This window comes from Mycteria americana, chromosome 2 (assembly GCF_035582795.1).
Source record: "Mycteria americana isolate JAX WOST 10 ecotype Jacksonville Zoo and Gardens chromosome 2, USCA_MyAme_1.0, whole genome shotgun sequence".
Classification (NCBI taxonomy): Eukaryota; Metazoa; Chordata; class Aves; order Ciconiiformes; family Ciconiidae; genus Mycteria; species Mycteria americana.
In genome coordinates, this window is record NC_134366.1 from 167,947,593 (window position 1) to 167,967,160 (window position 19,568).

General features: G+C 40.1%; 1 protein-coding gene across 5 annotated transcripts in view; it reads left to right on the forward strand.

The window, feature by feature from the left end:
- Positions 1–475: 475 nt before the first annotated feature.
- The window catches only part of KHDRBS3 (KH RNA binding domain containing, signal transduction associated 3), a 95,873-nt gene continuing 76,780 nt past the window's right edge, over positions 476–19,568 (forward strand). For all 5 annotated transcript variants that reach the window (XR_012774597.1, XM_075495321.1, XM_075495322.1 and 2 more), the window contains exon 1: positions 476–977. Coding sequence is in view for 4 of the 5 variants with exons in the window: in XM_075495321.1 (XP_075351436.1) it covers positions 890–977 (88 nt within the window). In the remaining variant the exon portion in view is untranslated. The remainder of the gene's footprint in view (positions 978–19,568) is intronic.

Below are 19,568 nucleotides of genomic sequence, written 5' to 3' on the forward strand. Positions count from 1 at the left end.
TTACGGAGGGGAACAGCGTCAGCTCTGCTCCCAGGAGAGGGTCCGCTGTGGGTTTTAATGGCATACCCCGCTCCCGACTCCTCGCAGCCCCTCAGACCCGCCCCGGCGCCCGGCCCGCCCCCCGTGAGGAGCCGCTGCAGGAACGTTACCTCAGCGCCGCACCCGCCCAGCGCCAGCACCACCCCCTACGTCAGCGGCGGGGCGGGGCAGCACAAGAGCAGCCACCAATCCGAAGCTGCGGTCCGTCCCTGACTGACAAACCACACCACCCAATAGAAGTTGTCACTTGAGTAGGCGGGGCGACAGTGAAGGGGGCTCTACTATCACCGCCCTTGGGAGGAGCCGGGGAGCGGGGCAGCGGCCCGGGGCGGGGATGGGTGGACAGGGGGCGTGGCTTATGGGCGGTTGGGGGCGTGACCTCGGCAGGGGTATTTAAACCTGGCGCGGAGGGGCTCGCCCGCTCAGTCGGCGCAGCGCTGCTGGAGGTGCGGGTCTGTGTCTGCGCCAGCCGCCTCCCTTTTCTTCTTCGCGCGTGTGTGCCGGCGGCCGGGGGCGCCCGTCCCGCCTGGGTCAGCGGCTCTCGGGGCGTGCCTCTTCCTCCTTCTCGCCCCCCAGCCCCGTTGCGCCTCCGCAGAGGGATTTCTCCGCGTCCGGTGTGCGGGGGCGTCCCCCCCCGGCCCGCGCCCCTTCCCTCCCCGCTCCCGGCCGGGGGCTTGCGGCGCTTCCCTCTGGATGCGTCCCCGCAGCCCCGGGCGGGAGGCGGCCAGGGGGAAGCGCTGCCTCCGAGGATTTACCGCTGTCTGGGACTCGGACCCGCGCCGCCGCCGTCCCCTTCCCCGCGGGGGCACCCGGCGCCCCGGCTCCGCTGCCGCTCCAGGCCGCCGCCGCCATGGACGAGAAGTACCTGCCCGAGCTGATGGCGGAGAAGGACTCGCTGGACCCGTCCTTCACCCACGCCCTGCGGCTGGTCAACCAAGGTGAGGGCCGGCGGGGACGGAGTGGGGCCGCTTCGTCCCGCGGTGGGGACGAGCCGGAGTTAGTGACGGCCGCCGAGGATGCTCAGTGAGGGGTTTACTCTTCGTTTTGCACCGCTTGGTGGGGTTTTTTTGTGTTCAGGCTGCTGGTGTTTACCGGCTCTTGCCTCCTTCCCCTTGCTAGGCTGCGGGGAGGAGTCGGGGGGCTCTGCCCAGCGCCGGCGGCCGCTACCGCCCTGCCCGCCAGCCCGGCGCTGTCCGTGGCGGGCAGCGAGGCTTCCTGGGCTGCTCCTCTAGCAGGCAGAGCATCTCCCCCAAACAATAGCAACCGCTGCACTGCCTTCCCAGTTTTCTCCTCTTTCATAGGTGTTTTGTTTTTTTTTCAATAGCAACTTGCTTGAGTTATAAATTATTCCAAGTTGAATTGTTGTGTAGAATAGCTTGGGTCTTTTGTGCTCTGCTTGGGCTTCAAGTCGATTAAAACCCCAAAAGGTTTTCCGGTTTTACCCTGCTAATGTGTTTCTTAACAATAAATAGCTTATTGTTTATGTGAGCCTTTTTAAAAAGGAGCCTACAACCTATGTCCTTTCCTAGGAACTTTTGGCTCTGTAACTAAAACATTAAAGAACCAACAGTACATTTTGGTGAATCTTTTAAAAAGCCAAAAGCATATTTCTTTTAAAAAGCTAAAAGCATATTTTCTTTTGCAATTAGATAACTCCAAATAATAAGTGATTCCTACCCCTTCTGCATCTGACATGTCAGATGCGGTTTGAAGTGCTAGCTCTTTGTTTTGGTGATACTACACTGAATAGAAAAGTAATTCTATGTGGCTTACAATATGATTTAATGTAAGTTTGGAAATATTGTATAATTGGCAGGTGACTTTCAAGTACAGCTCTGGAGAGACAAACACTTGATACAGTGCTTGGGATGGTCAAGTGAAATAAGTTACAAACTGATCTTGTAATGTAACTTAACGACAGCCAAAATGATTTTGGCTTCAATTGAAGTGATTACAAAGCTGTGCTAGTGTACTTTACTTCCTGTAACAGGAATAGGTCTAAATCAGTGCGACTTCTTTTAAGTGTTGTTGTACTTTTTGATGTGTAATGAACTGCAAATGCCCATCTCTAAATTAGAAGGAGAATCAACTATTGTCTGAAGTATTCTGGGGTTAGGAGTAGCTATCACAATTTCAGCTATGGAATGCGTATGCCATGTGATTTGTAGCTGCATGTCCCTGGATGATTGGTATTTTGCATATTTTTCCTAACTTTTTAAAAACACCACTGTTGCTAGTGGGAGATGGAGAATTATGTTAATATATATTTGTATTTTTTGCTATAAATAAAAAACTTGTTAAAATTAAGCTTGATTGCTGAGAATTTAAGGCTGCAAATTAGTGAAGTTTTCCAGCTAGTGAAGGAAGAATCTTTTTTTATATGTAAATTATTTGAGGAAGTTACAGAAGTATGTGATTTACTATTTTACAAACAGTATTTATGAAAGTAGATATGACTGTATGGCTGTTATAAAAATTGTGACTTTTTGGGACTAGGATAGTTTTTTTGAGGTTCTCATTGAAATGAGAAATTAGTGGACAGACAAACTTCTGGCTGCTTTGATTATGTAATACTTGGTATCTGCATGCATACTTTCAGGTCTAAAAAGAAATTATATTGTCAGTGAAAAAAATGAATGTAGATAGACCTGGATCAAATGTCTTTATTGTAGTATGTCTCTAGATTTTTTTGCTTACTATGAAAGTGAAGTCTTGCATTAAATCTGAAGTACCTCATGTTAGAGATGGTAAAAAAAGATTAAGGAGTGTGACTATCAACTGGTTAACTGTAGTTTAAAAAACAAATTTGTGTAATATCTATGTAAAGTAGGTATTTTAAGCAGTTGTAGAGTCACCAAAGAACCAAATAAGGTGAAGTGACTGTATAATACAAGCGGGAAATGTAAGAAGAGATGTCTTACAAACCCATCCTATCATGACACTAACTTTATCAGTGGCTGTTTTTTTCTTCTCAATTGTAACAATTCTGTGCAGTTAAATGAAGGCAAATATTAGTGGAAATGTATATGTAATAGTTCTGGCTTGTACTTCATACGTCAGGTCCACTGAGTTCTTTCTACGATAGTTCAGTGAGCAGGCAAATGAAATGGCTTGTCTGATTTTTTTAAACTGGGTTTGTTTAGCTTTTCAATTTAGAATGAAACATGTTTCTCAGTTTGGCTTCTTCCAGGTATGTGTGAGAAATGTCTTAGCAAAGGTTTTAAGTGCTTAAAATAACCAGCTTAATTATTTAATAGCATTTTGATGTCTTAGTATTGCACTTACTATCTGTATTTACTTAAACTGAAATACTGTTCATCAGCCAACTTTCTTCAGAAACTCAAGACTGATTTGTAAGAATTGTATGGTTGAATTAGTAAATCCTTCAAAGATGCTGAAGGAATTGAAGTCTGTGTACTGCATAGATAAGAGCCAAATCGCTAACAAATTTCTAACCATGTTGAAAATTGGTTTCTAGGGAAAAGTCCTGTGTCTAGATTTCTAAAATCTGTTAATTATAGTTCTCAAATGGAAGTGGACACATTTGCATATTATGCTTATAATTATAATTTGTAATTTGGGTACACACAAATTGCATAATTTTAAATGATACAGGGAAAAAGTGGAGCTTGACATGCTTTTAGAGTTTCAGGGTAGCCTTTCAGTTGAAAAAGAACAATGTGGAGATAAGTAGGATGCTGCAAGAATACTTACTTTCCTGGGCAGTATTATTAATCTGTGTTTCAGAACTGTGTTTCAGAAGATGACTGCATCTCCTCTTGCCCTAACAAAACCTTGTTTTAAGCATTTTGAAAGCATTAAATTCAAAGATCAGTATCCTTCATTGTTCCTGCTTAGTATGTGGAAGTGCTGATTTTTCTTGTTGAAAACTCTGCTCAAGTATTCGACTTGTCTCTTTGGGACACAAATATAAGACCTATTGTTAAATTTTGCTTAAAACAGTCATTGAAACATTCAGCTGCTGCTTCAATTTTAGCACAGTAGGAATCTTTTGCAGGAGATGAGACTATATCCTTTGCTCTAAGATGATTTACTTGTATACTTGAACATTAAGCCTTCCTAAAAAGGGGATATTTTTACCTGTAAACCTTTAATCATCACTATAGATTAGAAGTAGACTTATTTTGCATGTGTAGTAAGGTGACCATGCTAATAGGATTAATTTGCAGCTGGTACCAGACAATGCGAACTGGAATGTTATGTCCAATTATTATCTTACTATAAGTTCTGTAATTGAAGAACCTTGGGAAAGATGAGGTTCTGTGAAGAAGCAAGAGTTTAGTACATGTATATTTGTATTTTTCCTATTTACAGCTCTCGTGCTCATCTTCATGCAAAACCTGAAAAGTGTTTTTTGTATGTGACAGTGATGCTTGTTCTGAAATCAGGCTAGTTCTTTGCGTTTATCATTGCAAGGCACTGAGTAGCTTTACCTTTTAAGCTTTTTTGAGACCTTTATTTTGAAGGCTGACTTTGCATTTGGGATTGTATGCAAATGTTGGTAAATGTGCAAGTGTAATGTTGATTGTCATAACTTAGTTATGAGTGATGCTGTAAAAATATTGAAAGATCTGTAACAGAGTTACTTTTTCATCATCATCTTTCACATCTATGCATGGTATTGATTTGACAAGTATTTTGTGAATGTTGGGTAAAGTATGTGAAATTGCAGATGGAAGAAGCTAACTGTAAATAAAACATATTGATACCAGACATGTTGTATAACAGGGGAGACATTAAAACGGACGCCTGGCACTTGATTTGTGTAATGTTAAATGTGTAGGTGGAGAGGACACTGTAATCAGTCAGGACAGCTCGAATCCTTCTGAGTCCTGGTGCCATTGCTGAAAGACAACTTTTACTTTTCTGTAGACTGTACCTGTGGAATTCTTCCTTACAAGCTCATTTTAGCTACTTTGAGACTTGAGGTAATATCTTAAATTGGTGAGGCTTCCTTTAAATTGTCTACAGGATGAACAAGCCTTCCTATCAGTAGATGGCTGTATGTGCTAGCTGTGTATTGAATGACTTTACTGAGCCATGTGCTCAGGTGGTTCATGTGAGCTGGTTCTTGTTGGATTTTGAGCTAGGAGTTCAATAGTCAAATAGACCAGTACCTCCCTAAATATTGGGGAGAATGGACTGTGCGGAAAAGCGTACTGACTTTCTGTGTTGTGGAGGATATTAACAGTCTGATTTTTTTTAAACAGGTAAGGGATACCTTTGTAAAAATGTTTGAAGTAGGAACTTATAAATTAAGGTTCTGTAGATGTTACTGATTTTAAATAAATCTGTCTTGGTATGCAAGGGCTTCTGGGTGCCTAGCAAGGATTTTCTTTAATTTTTCACGAATAGAATTCTAATTTTTCATGATTCTGAAAGATGTACTTGATCATATGTAGTGAAGTGACATACATATGTTGTGATATAAATAATCAGTTTGCTACTGATTCATCCACTTTCCTCTGAAGACAGGTGTTTCACGGCGTGGAACAGACATGCGTGGTGCTGCTCGTTCCAGTCCCTGATGGTGTTACATGTACTCTGTTGCTGTATAACCTCAAGCTCTCCTTCATTTCTCATTGTAGTCTCAATCATATGAACAGCACTTGTTTCAAGTGTCCTGCTCTTGGAGGCTGGCAAAACGCTTTATGAAGGTCATAGGTGTTTTGTAAAGCAAATATAGCTGAAGAAATCTGGATTTTAAGATTACTCGGATCATCCTATTAATTTGAATAAAACAGTTTTGTAATTTGCCCTTCAGACAGGCATTTTTTCAGACAGCAGATCACTAAGTTGTCTTTCTTGGAGGTTAACTAGAAAGAAGAAACTTCTGTCTTCTAGTAATCTGACTTCAAAACAACAGTCTATGAAAACATGCAGGGGGAATTGGTTATTTGGCAGGCTCAGTGTGATGAGAAATTTTGTGACAGTAATGGGAATGGATATGGTGTGATGGTAGCACCATAAAACCAGGGAAGGCTGGCTTTGGTTCTATTTTTTCTTAAAACAGCATGAAAACTAATAAGATTAGGAGTGAAGAAGGGGTATTTCAGAGATTGTCCCTCATGTCTCAGCCTTCCTTGTTCAGTAATACTTCAGAACTTCATGTTTTTGTAATGGTTGGCTCTTTGCTTTTACTGCAGTGAAACTGTATTGGGAAAGTCAGAGGACTTATTAACAATTAGATTCCAGTCTTGGTCTCTTAAAAGGCTGGGGAAGTGATTTATCAGGTATTCCAGTCATGTTAACAGGGCTGCTGTGAAATGCAGCTGAAGATAATCATACATACTTCACCCTAGGCTCATCTGCTCTGAAGCATGACTCTAGCCTGCAGCCACTCACCGATGATCACATTCAGTCTAAAGCTGACTTCTAATTCACTTGCACACTTACTTTGGCAGTCAATGAGAGAGCTCAAATTTAAAGGTTTCAAATTTAAACTGACATGGTTTGTCGCTTTCAATCCTTTTCGACACCAGCCATGGAAATTAAAACTGTAACCTTCTGAGTACTTATTTACTAGAGAAATCAGAAAGAAGGTCACAGCACTGAATGGCTGCTCTTCTGGCCTGTGGCTTGTTTGACTTAACTTGCATGTACTTAAATTCTATGTATGTGACCTTTCTGCCCTCTGAGTTTCCCCCCTCTGACTTAAAGTGTAATTAAGAAACAAAAGAATTTAGGATGCGCTTTGATTTGAAAGAATTGGGTATCAAAGTTCGGAGTTGAGTAGCCTCTGTAAAGTATTCAGTCTGGCACTGCATGACTTTTTAATTAGTATTTAGCAGTTTCAGTAAAAAGCATGTTTAAATGGATTAACTGGTAACTGACATGCCTAATACTTTATGGTGAATTAACTGACTGTTCTTAGCTGAGCTCTGCAGGAATCTTGCAAGTTTAATGTTTACATTAATACTGTTTTTCAAATAGGACAGGACGTTTGTACTGTGCAAGTGGAGCATCTTGATAAAGTTGGGGTTATTTACCCCTGAGACCTGGGAAGGCAAGTCTCACCTGTGGAATGGGAGCTGCATGGTAGGGGTGGTAGTAGTTCTGGGGATTACTTTAGAGCCATATATTGCTAGCTAAGTGTGATTCCAGGTACAAGACTAGCTAGAAAATTAATATCTTTATGGCCTTAAGCTAAGGCCATAAGGGCATATGGACTTGGGAACTTCATTTTCTTGTGACATTCTAGGTACAGAAGTCCCTGTGTCTTAATCTTTGAGAAAGATCATGGGAAAAACACAATGCTTTGCAAGCTTGAGAAGGTCTGATTCGTTTGTGAAAGTGATCATTAACCTGTGGGTTGTGTGCCTTACTACCTTCACAGAGGTAAATAAAGGTGCTAAGAGGCCCTTTAAACTGGTGATGAAATGTCTGGCCAAAAAAGTGCAAATGAAAAAATAAAGCACAGTGCTTTAGCAATGGATGATTCACTCTTAAATCAAATATAAGAACTGGTAGATTTTGCATCTCTTGGCATCTTTGATTGAAAATGAGATGCATTTCTGGACATTTGATCTTGACTAAATTGTTAGGCTCTTTACTGAACTGGCAGTGACTATGGATATACTGTAGATGTAGGCTGGCCTTTTATGATGAGGAGCAAATTAGAGTAACAGCTGGAGAGGTGGAATGAAGAAACATTTTTAAGGTGAGAAAGCTGTATTTTTGAGTGTCTCAACAGCTGAGCAGTGCATGTGTTATTCTGTGTGTTTATCCTATCTTAAAATATTCCTTTGCTTGAACTCAACTTTGTCATATTTATCACTTACTGTTCTTGTGCTGTCATTTTTCATCCTTTTACCTTATTGTCAAGGTAAAATTAATAAGACACTGGAAAGTTAAATGGATTTCCTTCCTATTCTCCATTTCCATTGCTGTTTTGCTGGCTGCATTCCATTTCTTATTTTGATGTGTTTATCAGGCTTTTGGCTTCAGCTAGCAGCTCAACAGGAACAAAGTTGCAAGGCAGCAAACAAATGTCAGTTTAATTCTTGTAGTTGGTAAATCTTTCACTTTTTTGGCCTATATAGGTGTTCTTTTATAGGTCTTCATTTTCTAGGAAGAATTTCTTGACAAAATAATTGGAAACTTAAAAGATTAGAAATCATTTCAGTAAACCTATTGTTCTTGCACTTAATCCAAAAGAATATTTGTTATAACAACTGCTGCTGTGCTGATCTTGGTATAATGTAGTGACAGTGAAAATCTGAAGTTGCAAATCCTTTGAGGATTTACTGATTTTTTTTCAACTTTATTAATCCAAGAATCTAGGAAGAAGTCAAAATTGCTGCTGTTGCTCTGACACTGAATACTGCATTTAGTGAATGCTTGGAGAGTAAAGGCATCTGTGGTCTCTTACTGCCTCTGATTATCCAGTAACAGTACTCTGGTAAGCAGATACATTTGAAAGCAAAAAGTTTTAGATATTTTCAGCTGTTTTTTCCTGCTGCTTTGGGATAATAATGATGTTTTTAAAAGATGTAGAAATGGAAGGACTGCTTTTAAAGCCATCATTCTTCCTTTCGTGTCACCTTTTCTGTTAATGGACAAAAGTTTTCATTACTGGTTCCTTTTGATCTGTGTCCTAATTAACTAGAGGTGGTGGTGAGGCACCAATCCTGATTCACCTCTGCTCAGCAGCCCAGTTTCTGCTCCCCAAGCTCCTTAGCCCTCAGATACTGAGGATTTGATCTTTTTTTATGTTGCCTTTCTCCTGCTACCAAGCAGCAATGATGTGCTCCCTTGTATGCAGATTTGAGTGATACAGCTCTGTGGGGTAAACCAGTGAAGTAAAAAAAAAAATCACACTTTTCTGCCCACCTCCAAAGTAATGTTAAATGATAGGTTTCACTTTCGCAAAAGTGGAAGGCACTAAGGTCCATCATGTCTGGTTCTTTCATGGCTTTTTGTTATGCTTAACTATACCCTATACCCCTCCCAGAGTTTGAACGAAAACAGATTTTTCTATTCTATACTTGCCTTCACACAGTTTGAGTACAGTGTTCTCAGTAGAAGTTCAGAAACCTGGAGTGGTTTGTCACTTTATGAATTATCTGACTTGCATGACCACTTCCAGCCTGCCTTTTTTTAGGATCAAGAAGCCCTAATTTCAAGGAAGAAGGATGTGTTGCAGCTGTGTTTTTTGCCTTCCTTACAGGGGTTCCCCAAAACTTTTATAGTAGGTGGAGGAGTTAAAAGTGAAACAGTTTCTTACTAATGATTTGACTCAGTTTCTCCATTTAAATCCTGGCTGTGTGTGGAGGAGCTAATCTGCTTCACTTTCTGCTTCATAGCAGGTTGCAGTGATATCTTTAGCTCTAGTTAACTCGTGCTGCTTTTCTAGAGATATCCTAATGATATCCTAGGCTGAGTAGACAGTCTGCAAGGTGAAATGTGGCCCCTTAGTCCTAGATCTTAAGACTAGAAAGGACTACTGTAGTCCAATTTGTCTTGTGTAACACAAATTGGTCTTAAAGATTCTTTTCACTTATCATATACCCTTGACCTTTTTGTTACACCATGCATCCATGGTCTGGAAAAATGATTAGGGTTTTATTGGCCTACTGTATGAAAGCATACAACAGAAGATTTATCATGTCTTTAAAGCTTACTGTATCTGTTTGCCAGATATTTTTTCTGCAGACACTTGAAGTCTTCACAGCAGCCTGTTAATAGCATGTGAAACAAATGTTGGGAATGACATAAGTGTAGCCATATAAAAAGCTTGTGAGGGAATTAATGACCTTTTAAGATTTCTTTTGGCCTTATTCTTTTTCCTGTGGATTTGGGGATCTCAGGCAATTATGAAGTATTAATATGAGCACACTTAGGAACTGTTCCACAATGGGTTTTCCTGTAGGATACCTATAGAGCATCTCAAATATAGTGATGCTGAAATTTTGAAGGTATAACTTAGCCAAGAAGTAACTTGTAACTTACCCAGGAAGGCTTTTGGATGCTGTCTGTGTCAGGAAACTCCATTGTATTAGCGGTGGGTCCCTAAGTGTTGGAGCAATAGTCACGCAGTTTTCAGTTGCGCGTGGAGCTTTTTCTGAAGAGCTTTGTAGACCGTTTTTTGGAATTGCTGAAGATAGAAACGCTGCCGGTGTTTCCAGCCCGGCGGCAGCCTCCCTCAGGTGCAGTGCTGGCGCGGTGTCAGCAGGCGGAGCCGGCGCTCAGCCGCTGCGGCCCTGCCGGGGCTCCCCGGGGAGCGGGGTTGGCGGGAAGCCGGGGGCCGCTTTCGTGAGAGCTGCGCATGCGTGCTGAGTGCCATCGGTGTTCGCTTGTCACCACAACTCCTGGCAGAGTTCTGGCTGCATCTTAAAACGCAGGTTCCTCCTGAAAGCCGATATTCGGTTAGCTGAGTTCGGTGCTTAGAGAATCTTTTTGTCAGTATTACTTTTCATGTAGCTCTGCTATGTGAATATAAAAAGTTGGTGCTCGAGGTATAAAGGCTTCAATTGGGAACTGGGCTGTTTGAAGAGAGCATTGGTTGCATCTTCCTGCTCAGCCATCTCATAGGTATTTGTCTTTACTGCTCATACCTCGATCGCAAGCTTAGGCTCAAATATAGACTGAATGCTGTGGCTGTAATAGAAATACCTTATCTTCGGGCACAGGGTTTCCAAATACAATTGAGATGTGCATGGGAGCTGAAATAGCTTTGGCCTGCACTGTTCTCTTGATGTATGCTTTAACTGGTAAGACTTCTGTCAGTCAGTCCAATTTGATAAGTGTTGAATGAAGTTTTAAAATAAATACTTTGCCAGACTTTTAAACTCTAAGCTCTTAGACTGTCATGTTATTATCAGCTGATTAAATGGGGAAGTGCAGGGAAACTACCATAATGTTATTTATAAATCATTTATTCATAGATGCACTTACAGAATTTACAAATCTCCTGAAATAAGTCCTTGTTTGGAACACAAAGTACTAGTTCACTTAGTTCATAATAAGGTTAATTAAAAATGCTGATGTGTTTCATTATCACATAAGTGGCAAGTAGCTGGCTGTGAGATCAGCTCTATGAAGAACTCTAGACAAATTATCCTTTTTAAATTAAGGCCCCTGATAGAAGAAAATGAATGCGATTTGCTTTCTTAATCAGTAGATGCTGGTTTCTTTAGACTTCAGGGGTATGCTGAGCATTATGCTAACATAATGTATTTTCTGCTTCTGAGTAGCTTGTAGGTCCTCAAGGCACTGATCCCTTATTTTTGTCAATGTGGTCAAAGCAATGACCAAAGCTTTCAATGGCTGGTTGTGTAGGCTAGGAGACTACCTGTTATGATGGCTTGCATGAAGATGGTGCTGAGAATTTAGCTGCTTTAGGCACTAAAGTACTCAGCTTGCTGGATAGCCTCCTGCTTGGTCTTTCTGCTGGGGAAAACAGTGAAATGGATAGAAAAAATTGTATCTGAAATACTTCTTTCCCCACTGTTGTGGTTTAGCCCCAGCCAGCAGCTAAGCACCATGCAGCTGCTTGCTCACTCCCCCCGATGGGATGGGGGAGAGAATCGGAAGAGCAAAAGTAAGAAAACTTGTGGGTTGAGATAAGACAGTTTAATAATTGGAACAAAATAATAGTAATAATAAATTGTAATGAGAAGGAAAACAACAAGAAAGAGAAGAACAAAACCCAAGGGAGGGGGAAAAAAAAAATGATACAACCTCTCACCACCTGCTGACTGATGCCCAGCCAGTCCCTGAGCAGTGACTGCTACCCCCTGGCCAACTTCCCCCAGTTTGTATACTGGGCATGACATCATATGGTATGGAATAGCCCTTTGGCCAGTTTGGATCAACTATCCTGGCTGTGCCCCCTCCCATTTCTTGTGCACCTGGCAGAGCATGGGGAGCTGAAAAAGTCCTTGACCAGTGTAAACACCACTTAGCAGCAACTAAAACATCAGTGTGTTATCAACATTATTCTCATACTAAAATCCAAACCACAGCACTATACCAGCTACTAGGAAGAAAACTAACTCTATCCCAGCCAAAACCAGGACACCCACTTGGATGAAGTAGGATGTAAAACTATAGGTTTTATTCTGTACAGTCCTTTCAGAATCCTTTGCTTAACTTGATATTATTGTATTGGAATAATACCTGGCTAGAGATCAAACCTGTATTTTGTAGTGAGTAAATTTTTCAGGGTAGCTATTCATTATTCATAAGTCTGCAAATGATGCTAATCATGTAGGTATGTCTTGTCAGCATTTGTATGAGGTATTTTGGGCACCTCATTTGGAAAGCTTTGGTGCTGTTATCAAAGCAGAGATTTGAAGCTTTTCTGCAGAGTCATCTGAAAAGAGCTGAGTGCAGAGAATACAGAAAGCAAACGTAGTCCCTTTATTCAGATTTGGCACCTTAAAACATAGCTGTGCATACTTGTCAGTAATGGATGTCAAGCTGTGTTGTAATAAAACAAATGTTAGAGCATTATTTTCCCTTCATTTTATTGATGACTAATTAGCTATTTGAGCTGTATCAATTATAGTCAATCAGCTTTTGGTAATAACCCCTCTTCACCTTACAGTATTTCATCCTCAGGACAGCTATCCTGACATGGGAGAAATTTTACATGTAACTAATTGAAATCCTGACAGAATAGTGAATGCAATTTCAAGCTAGGCCATGAAATGAAGAAATAAGAGCAGATGGCCCCTTCAGAAAAATAGATTAAAGAGAATAGATGTTCCTGGACAGCTACATAGTTAATCCCTTGCTTCTTGTCAAGAGGTACTGCCAATAGGTACTTACTATGCAAGGGTAAAATAAAAGCTGTATGAATTTAATGAAAAAAAAAGCTTTTCCTCATTCCCAGCTCTTTCTGATAATTTAATGTTATGTTCATATTTTTAAGATACAGCCATAGTAAATTGGAATAGTAACCTGTTAAATTAGCTGTATGTTGCTTCAGAAAGGGATACTACAAAAAAAGAGCAATCCTGGGAATGTAGTTCCATTTATATTCAGCAAAGATTCATTCTAGCATTTCTAGTATTTTCTTGCTCTGTCAAACAGTGACGGAGTCTTTAAACCCTCATGTCAAATTTGGTAGAGGTATTTGTGCCTATATCTCTCCTGATGGCTTAAGGAAGTGTTTAACACCTCCCTTGTTAAATGTTCTTTCCAGATTTATTATTAGTGGATAGTCAGATCTCTTTCAGTTCAGTTAAGCACCTTTATTTCTTGGGTTTATGCGAAGTAGCACATTCCAGCATTTTAGGTGGTTATTCTGTTTGTAACTAGGTAAGTCATTCCTGCACTTGCTCTAAAATCTGTGAATCAAGATGGGGAATTGAGATTTGAAACTTTATACGCATGAACTGTTCTTTAGGAAGACTTATTCATGGGACAATAAGTACCCATTATGACCTTTTTGATCTTTTGTTCTTCCCAAATGCACTTTTATGCTTTGCTTTTCTCTAGTACCAAGGAGTGATAGAACAATCTACCATATTAAGTGGTTATTGCTGTCTCAGCTGTCCTTCATCCTTTGGGCACCCAGATCCTGAATTTCTTAGGCAGCTGCATTTTTTTAAAATGCATCCCCTTTGTCCTGTGCCACATCTAGAAGGTAACTTGATGCTATACTTCTGGAAACTGGAGAATCAAAATGTCCTTTCCCATATAGAAGCAATTTAAACATCACTGAACCAAGAAATAATGGCACCTCAGGTTCTTGGCGTTTGCACTTTTCTTATTGTTTCTTGGCAGACAGAAGTGATGGAGCAGAAACTTGAATAATGGGATTATGAAGGCAGGTGGGGGACAGGCAGGGCAGGTGTCTGGTTAGTAGCAGCTTCTGCATTTTCCCAGTGCTGCTCATATCTCAATATGACCAGTTCAGCTGTGGTTTTGGTGTCTCAGCTTGAATTTAGGTGTACTTCCTTGGCTGTGAGTTGTTCCACTGCACTTAAAGATGTCAGCTGCCTTGTGGGTGTGACACTTCCTTGTAGTTGACTATACCATGTAAAATCTGTAGAAATGTACTGAAATCTGCTATTTAAACTATCAAATATAGGAATTACTACCACCAGAAAATTCATAATGCACACAGGCCTTGCTGGGAAGAAGTTGTAGTGTTCAGTGAAAGCTGGGATTTTGAAATTAGCTGTATTAAAACTAAAACAGTAACATTTCTAAAATTCATCACATAACTACACAAGATAATGTGGCTTCTGAAACTGTAGTAGAACTGAGACATCACATTTCCCACTTCCACATAAGCACTTGATTTTAAATGGTCTTCAGGACAAATTTGTGAGACAACTGAATTTGTAATATCTTGACTGCTGAGTGGTTGCACAGAACATCATGCAGGTATTCTGCTTCTTACAGCTGTAACGTAACTGTCTATTGGAAAGAAACTTGACCTTGGGTTTTTGAAAATACTTTTTACTGAAGAAAGATGGTTTTTGAACAAATTTACTAACCTGAAATATATGACTTATTCAGAAGGAACTGTTTAGTTTTACTTAAGCTAAACATGAAGACACTTTCTTTAGATAAAAAATTTTAATTCAGAGCTGTTTCCTATGGCAAGTAGAACCATACCATAAATGCTCTAAAACTGTAGTATATTTTAATTTTCTTTACAAGGTATGTTTCAGCAAAAGTTTACTGGCATAAGTTGGTAGTTATTTCAGAGACTTATGCAGGTATAAATTATGAAGGTCTGTTCCATTTTTCTTAAATCTGGAAAATTGAGTAATGTTCTATTAGGTGAATGCTAGAAATACTAGTTTAAGGAGAAAAACTCTCAGACAGATACTGTAAGTTGGAAGATTGCTTTCTTCAGTGAAGGTGCTAGATGGATAAGCACATGGTCCTCCAGAGAACAGGCTTATTGCAGACTTAGATCTCACTTCTCTCTTGGAGAAAATGGTCTGTTGGCAGAGATGTTAGTTCCTTCCCTGTGAGTTGCAGCTGGAATGAGTCCATGAGCTGGACTTTCAAGGTTTATCACACTTCTAGGGAAGTCTGATCTTGGTTTAAAATTCCATGAAGTGATTCAACTGATTTTATGAGTATAAGTTTAATAGAATAATATTTGGAAACAACTGAATGTGGTAGCAATCTGCTTAATTCTGTGTAATATACATCTTCATACACAGAAGATATTTGGATTCACCTGCTATTGAGCATGTGGAAGGGATAGTAATTAATGTTATCCCTCTGCTAGTTAAAAATTAACTTGGATGCTAAGAGTTTTTAACATCCAATTTATGTTGAAGTTAAAAAAATCATGTGGAAGTTTTATGTTAAGCTGCACTTTCCCATAGGGCATAGATGTACAAGCTGCCTTTGTGTTTTTCCTGCCAAGCTATGTTACTGCAGCCAAGGACTGTAATAGATGACAAATAATAAAAGTACTGCCTACAATAATTGTATCAAAACTAGTGTGTTGCCTCTTTTGTCTGCTGGCAGTGTCAGTAATGGCCTTCTGAAAGATTAGAGGTGTGTTAAAGTAATCCAGAGTGGTGTGCTGGAATTAGTCCTCTTTCTTCTCCATGCACCAACTAACCTCCATAGGTTTGTCTCATGCATCTGTGGACCAGAATATACAAATGCCTTAGGATCTCTTGGTTGTTACCTTTTTCATAAGTATTCTGAACGCATTTTTCAAATTGTAATTGTGAGCTATATTTTTGTTTTATGGATTAAAATACAACCCATCCACACCATTATGCCCCTTTGCATTCACCTGTTGGTTTCATGTTCTTTCTGTACAAGTTTACCTCTTCATATGTGAATAGTTTGTGCTTTAATGTAAACAAAGCTGCAGACATGTAGTCTCAGGAATCTCAGAGCAATTTACGTCAGAGGATGAGGAAATTTGTGTTAGAATCAACAAGCTGAGAAACTTAAGAACACTAGGTTGAGTCAACAGATATGCATGAAGGTTACTCCAGCATATACTGTTTTCAATAGCTAATCTTCTACAGGCACCAAAGTAGTGGTAGCATTCACCTGACCAGTGCAGTGTCACAGAATTTAGAGATGTTTTTCTCAATTTCCGTAGTAAGAGTGAGATTACACTTGTTGGTAATGGTTACGTTGGATTCAGTGGGTATGAGTTTTTTCTAAATCCTAAGTGTCTGGTGCTGACTCTGAGTTTCACTGAATTCAGTGTAAGAATTTAGATGCATTATGGGTGCTTGTGATAGCCTCATCTCTGTTCCTTTCCCTAACACTATGTAATATGAACAATGAGTTTTTTATTGGACAGAAGTGTGTTTTAGACAGCATGGTGTTCTGAGAAGCAGTAGGAAGAAATTTGTACCTTTGGAAGAATGTGTATGCTTCCATCCATGCAGAACAGAGTAATGGTGGGGCTATGGAGAGGGGAAACAATGGACTGCTGTACATCGGATCTGTCTGAATCTGTTTCTCTGGACTGTTTGAGCACATGTAATCCTATGATGCAACATGAATTTCTAGCATGCTTTCAGGTAACAAATTGTAGCTTTCTGGGCTACAGTATTTCATGAGAAATAAATCTTGGGGTAGGGACAGAATTCACTAGAACTAGTATTCTTTAAAAATACCAAAGATGGAACAAATCTTTCCTTTAAAATATCCTTTCAAAACTCTTCTGCAAAACAGTAGAAATCAAACAAGTAGCTTGCTAACACTTGCACCAGTGCTGAGTAGAGAGGAAGGATCACCACCTTCACAGTGCTCGCAGTGCTGTTCTAGTGCGGCCCAGGATCATGGTGGCCTTTAAGCATACATGCCTGGCTAGTGTTCAGCTTGTTAGGACTCCCAGTTCATTTTCTGCAAAGCTGCCTTCTAGCTATTGGGTTGCCAGTCTGTTCTGGTGCATGGGGTTAATCCTCCATAGGTACAGGACTTTGCACTTTGCTTTGAACTAAATGAGATTCATGTCTGCCCAGTTCTCCAGCTCGTCAAGGTACTTCAGAGTGTCATCGCAACCCGCTGATGTTTGAACCACTTCACCCAGTTTTCTATTGTCTGTAAACTTGCTGAAGCTGCACTCTGTCCCATCATCCAGGTCACTGATGAAGATGTTAAATGGTATTGACCCTTGGGGCACACCACTAGTGTCCGACTCGCAGCTGGACTGGTTACCATGCCACTAATCACAACCCTGTGAGTCAGGCAGGTCAGTTTTCAGTCCACCTCGCTGTCCATTTCTCTAGCCTGTACCTCATCAGTTTACATGAGGATGGTATAGGGGCAGTAACAGAAGCCCTACTACAGATTAGATGGACAACATCAGCTGCTTTTGTCTGCATCAACAATAGGAATACCTCCACAGATGAGAAGTACTCACATTGATGAAGGCTCTTAGTTTGGTACAGCGTGACTTCCCTGTCATAAATCCATGCAGACTACTCACAATCACCTTGTCCTTCATATGCTTGGAAGTGGTTTTCCAGGGCTGTTTACTGCATTGCCTTCCAAGCGGTCAAGGTGAATCGTACTATCCTGTTGTTCCCCAGATCCTCTTCCTTGCTCTTGAAGATAAGACTGGTACTTGCTTTGCTTCAGTCATCAAGAATGTTTCCTGATGACCATGACCTTTCAAAAATAGTGGCCTGTCAATGACATCAGCCAGCTCCCTCAGTGCTTGTGGATGTTTCCTGAAATACCTGGTTTAGTGATTAAATTGTGACTTATAGGTGTGAATTATGTTTTATTAGGATTTATCAATAGGATAGACACATTACTGAATTAAGGGTTGCTGGAGTGTGAGGCCTGGCCTTCTGTCAGTTGGGACAGAGGGTGTTGGCAAAGCTCTATAGTTGCTAAAAATGATTTTTAGAGAAGTAGGGGAAGATAACACTCCTTTGTCTTGCTGATGGCTACATAAATCTTGCATAATGCTAGGTAAACAGTGGTACACTTGTGTAATTATCAATTATACAAAATATGGGGATGGAAAATACCTACACTACCAAAATACATCTTAGAGTATCTTCCAGTATTACATGTGGTTTGTTTGAGTCTGTCAGCAGATTTTTAGATTGCACTGTCTTTGCCAGTGCCTTAAAAAGCTTGAAATGTGGTCTTTAATAGTGCTCAAGTCTGCCTGCTTTAGGGTTCAATAACTGGATGTGCTATGGTTAGTGTTTCAACTTAGCAATAGTTTAAAATGTGATATATGCATATTAAGAGCTGTGGGTTGTATCCCTTTTCCAAATGAGATCTGAATTATGCTTTTCCTTCTTGTGAAAGTTTTTAAAGAATCACGGAAAGTTTATTGAATAGTGCTATGTACATAATGAGGAAGAAAGCATATAGACCCTTGATGACTCACCAAGATGACAAGTTTAAATCTTGTGTGAGGGTTACCTGATTGTGTTCATACATATAAATGAAAAAGATGGAATAGCTTTTTTAAGGGCTCTTGATACAAAATACTAACTTCATTTTGTCTAAGCCCTATGCCCCAAACAGTATAAGATGATCTATATGTTGGATCCCTTTCTAGAATAAAAAGTCATGGATTTACATTTGAAATCTGCATCCAAAGTAGCTTTATATCTGTACTGCCAATTGCATATGCTGCTTTTTGAGGGAACTACTTAATACTCACCCCTCCATACCATCTAAATAGTTTAGAAGGCTTCCAGAGCTTTGCCTTTGGGGCTTGAGGGCTACTTGTGCTGTCATATGGAAGCACAAAAAAGTGTTTGCAGAAAGAGAATGGTATTATCTATAGGCTATTGCTCAGTAGATACAGTAAGTAAATACAAGACAGCATGGGTCCCTTTTTGGACACCTTCTCCTTATAGGAAGAATCATAGGATGCCTGAGACTTTAGGAAACCTCTGAAGGTTCAGTCTCCTGCTCAAAGCAGGACAAAAGCCAATGCTTTTTCCAATGTTTAGGCAGCAAGGTTAGGTGTTCCTGAAGCAGGGAGGAACAGTGAAGTCAAATGTTTTCATCCTGATATGATGGAGCTTCCAAGTTTGAAGTACGTGACCGTATGACATTGGGTACTGTTTTTCCACATACAAAAATGCCAAGGCAACTTAATATATATAAGTTGTGGAGCAAATGAGTTGACATTTTTGCAGTTAGTAATTCTTGACTCTGCTAATGTACAAACATTCATGTTTAAACAAAATTGTCAAGAGTAGATAAGTCGTATAGGAAATTTTAGCACTTTGTTATAAGTTCAGAAGCTCTCATCACAATGAGATAAATAGTAATTTTCAGTGCAGTAGGGTGGGTATATGGGACTGAAGCCTATGTTTACATCTTGTTTTTTTCCTGAGCAAGGCAGACTGAACATCTGTTAATATCTGAGATGTTGCTTTTGACAGTTTCCACTGTGGTACTTTCTACTTTATTGCTAATATTAATCAGTCTGAACATATTTTAGTGTAGTCATTTTTGATGTGAAGGTAATAGGTGTTCAATTAGTTTTGAATTGCTTAAATAAAAAGGCCTATTCAAAATATTTGCCATATTGGTGACTGAAATGTATTTTCAAATCAGTGCAGACAGTAGTACTT